The sequence below is a fragment of the Penaeus japonicus genome, unplaced genomic scaffold (genome assembly GCF_977035675.1).
Source record: "Penaeus japonicus unplaced genomic scaffold, GWHDUDI00000001_assembly GWHDUDI00000012, whole genome shotgun sequence".
NCBI lineage: Eukaryota > Metazoa > Arthropoda > Malacostraca > Decapoda > Penaeidae > Penaeus > Penaeus japonicus.
In genome coordinates, this window is record NW_028234414.1 from 17,175,279 (window position 1) to 17,177,778 (window position 2,500).

General features: G+C 33.3%; 1 protein-coding gene across 1 annotated transcript in view; it reads left to right on the forward strand.

The window, feature by feature from the left end:
- Window positions 1-2,500, forward strand: part of LOC122261757 (protein madd-4) — a 241,836-nt gene that overhangs the window by 224,283 nt on the left and 15,053 nt on the right. The window contains 5 exon segments of the mRNA XM_086542516.1: window positions 1-6; window positions 321-505; window positions 1,017-1,273; window positions 1,566-1,728; window positions 1,962-2,048. The exon segment at window positions 1-6 is cut by the window's left edge and continues 141 nt beyond it. Coding sequence (XP_086398642.1) covers window positions 1-6; window positions 321-505; window positions 1,017-1,273; window positions 1,566-1,728; window positions 1,962-2,048 — 698 coding nt within the window.

Here is a 2,500-nt window from a genome sequence, read left to right on the forward strand (position 1 = left end):
ACTATGGTGAGTGCTCTTGTTCATATTAACAAAAAAGGCCCAATGACACAGATTTTTAGGAATTTGGATAATATAGTTGTTGATCTTAGAAAAATAAAGTTGAAAAAAAAAGAATTACAAGGATGAACAAGCTTTCTAGATGAAAGAAAGATGTAGAGTAATTTGATAATTGAATCTAATTGACGATGAAATATTTTGTTTTAAATTAACAGAAGGAATCAAGTTTAAGTGAAAAATGAACTAACCTGTATGAAATATTCTTAACTGTTATGTTGAAAACTATGTGAAGAGTTTTCAGCTTTTGTAATAATCACCATCAGATTGGTCAAGAAATAAGTTTGGAAAGAAGAAAGGTCGTAATGGTAGACGTCGGCAGAGCTCTAGAGGCAACAGGAGGAGGAAAAATAAGTCAAAGCCATCGTACGCCACAGAAACCACACTCAGGCCAATCCAACCTTTCCCATCAGGCCCAGAATCAGACACTCTTGGCGAAGGACCCTTCAAGGTTTGTCTTTAGAAGAAGTTTTTCACATCTTTGTCTTTCAACAAATCTGATGTTCTCTTTTTACATTTTTCCTTTTCTCTTTTATATGAAGCGCATTATTAAAAGTGATAGGAATATAGGATGCACTGGTAATTTATGACAGTGACACCAAATTTATTTTAAAATCATTGATACCCTTTAGCTATTATCCTGCTTTAGTGTTTTAAAAAAGGCTTGGAAGTGTAGTATTTTAAAGGTTGATAAATAAGATCTGTTAATGTGTTTAAGGCTATAGACTCTCAAACTTACCATAGATAGCTTGATGAGGTCAAATAGTAGAGTCTTTGCAATTAATCAACTTTGAATTGCAAGACCTAAGATGCATTATTTTTTTAAGGGAGCTAGTAGAATGTGCTACTTAAATGGCAGTGTGAAAAAATATATTACTTTGTTTGGCTGTCAAATAAAGAAAGTTTTGAAACTTTTTTTGGTAATATTTGGTGACACATCTTTTTTTATATACCTTCTTTAGGCATCAAGCAAGAACATTCACACCGTAGAAGTAACAAGTGGTGAAGCAACAAACATTTTTGATTTGAATCGGTGGCGCGATAATGACAATACCCATAAATCTGATGACAGTTATGTGTATGGCACCATAACTCACCATGCACACAATGGCTGGGATAGAGAAAGAGAGAGCCACTTTGGCATAACCAACCACTTGTCCGAAAGAAAGGAAACATCCAGCGAAAGGCCTCATGTTTATGGCAAAATCACACATCACAGGTATGGTCAATTTGGTCATTCATGATTATTTGTGTCTGAATTTTTGACAGGAAGTAAAGACAATGAGGTATTTTTTGTCTGGTCTTTTTCATTATCATTCCTTATAAAGATTTTGATAGATTTTCTCACATTCACTTCAAACCATATAAAAAGAGCATTTCCCTTTTTTTTTTTTTTTTTTTTTTTTTTTTTTTTAGCATGGAATATGGGGTAACTTTACAAGTGTAGACTCCTTTACTCTGTTTCATATATCTTTCAACTTTATCTCTTTAACACGTTCTTCCTTTGACAGTGATGGTAGCCGCATCACAAGTGAAGAGAGTCATCACATCTTTGGCACCATATTGCACGGGCCTCCAGACAATGCCTTGATAGATGCAGACAGGACAGAATGGCCAGGTTTTTCATCTTCTACAGAGATGTACTATAATGGAAAGAACAGGGAATATAAGGGGGTATGTTATGTGCTTTGTTCTCAACTGTGATTACTTGTTTTATTGTGACTTACAGGAATTAGATATATTGTCCAAGTATATATGTTTGTTTTGTCATGTATGTATTTGTGGGAGGGGGTTCTTAGTATGTATATTGACTTATAGATAACCTGATATCAGTATTACAGATTTGAATTGCTTTTTTATGAATGGTGATATAATGTACTAAACATTGATTTTCTGAACTTTTTAAGGATGTGGATAATGCCATAGAAGATGATCTGATGACCTTAGGGAAAAAACTGAACCTTTCCCCCGATGACTCTGACTCAGTGCAGCAGGTAAGTAGAAAAATTATTAAAATTGCATGTACATTTATTTTCCTTCCTTACAGGTTATGTTAATGGTGTAAGTATGATTGAAGAGAGGGACTATTTCTCTTTGTAAAAAGATTTCAGAGGAAATATCCAGAAATGAACATAGTTACTTTTATTCAAGAAGGGAGAAAACCATGTAAAGCAAAGCCAGTAATTATATATATATGTATACATACATGTTAAAGTGTATTTGCACAGATATATATGTAATTCCATTAGTTTGATTTTATTGTGCTTAAAAGTGGTTTTTGCTTTAAAATTGAAATTTTGATCTCTGGATATTGTGATACTGAACTCCTAATTGCTTTATTATTTGTGGGTTTTATGTATATAAAAGCAGTGGAAAAATGTTGTGGCATTTCTTCAGGGTCTGTGTACTGTTTAATTTGATGGAATACTACAGATGTTCGTGAACA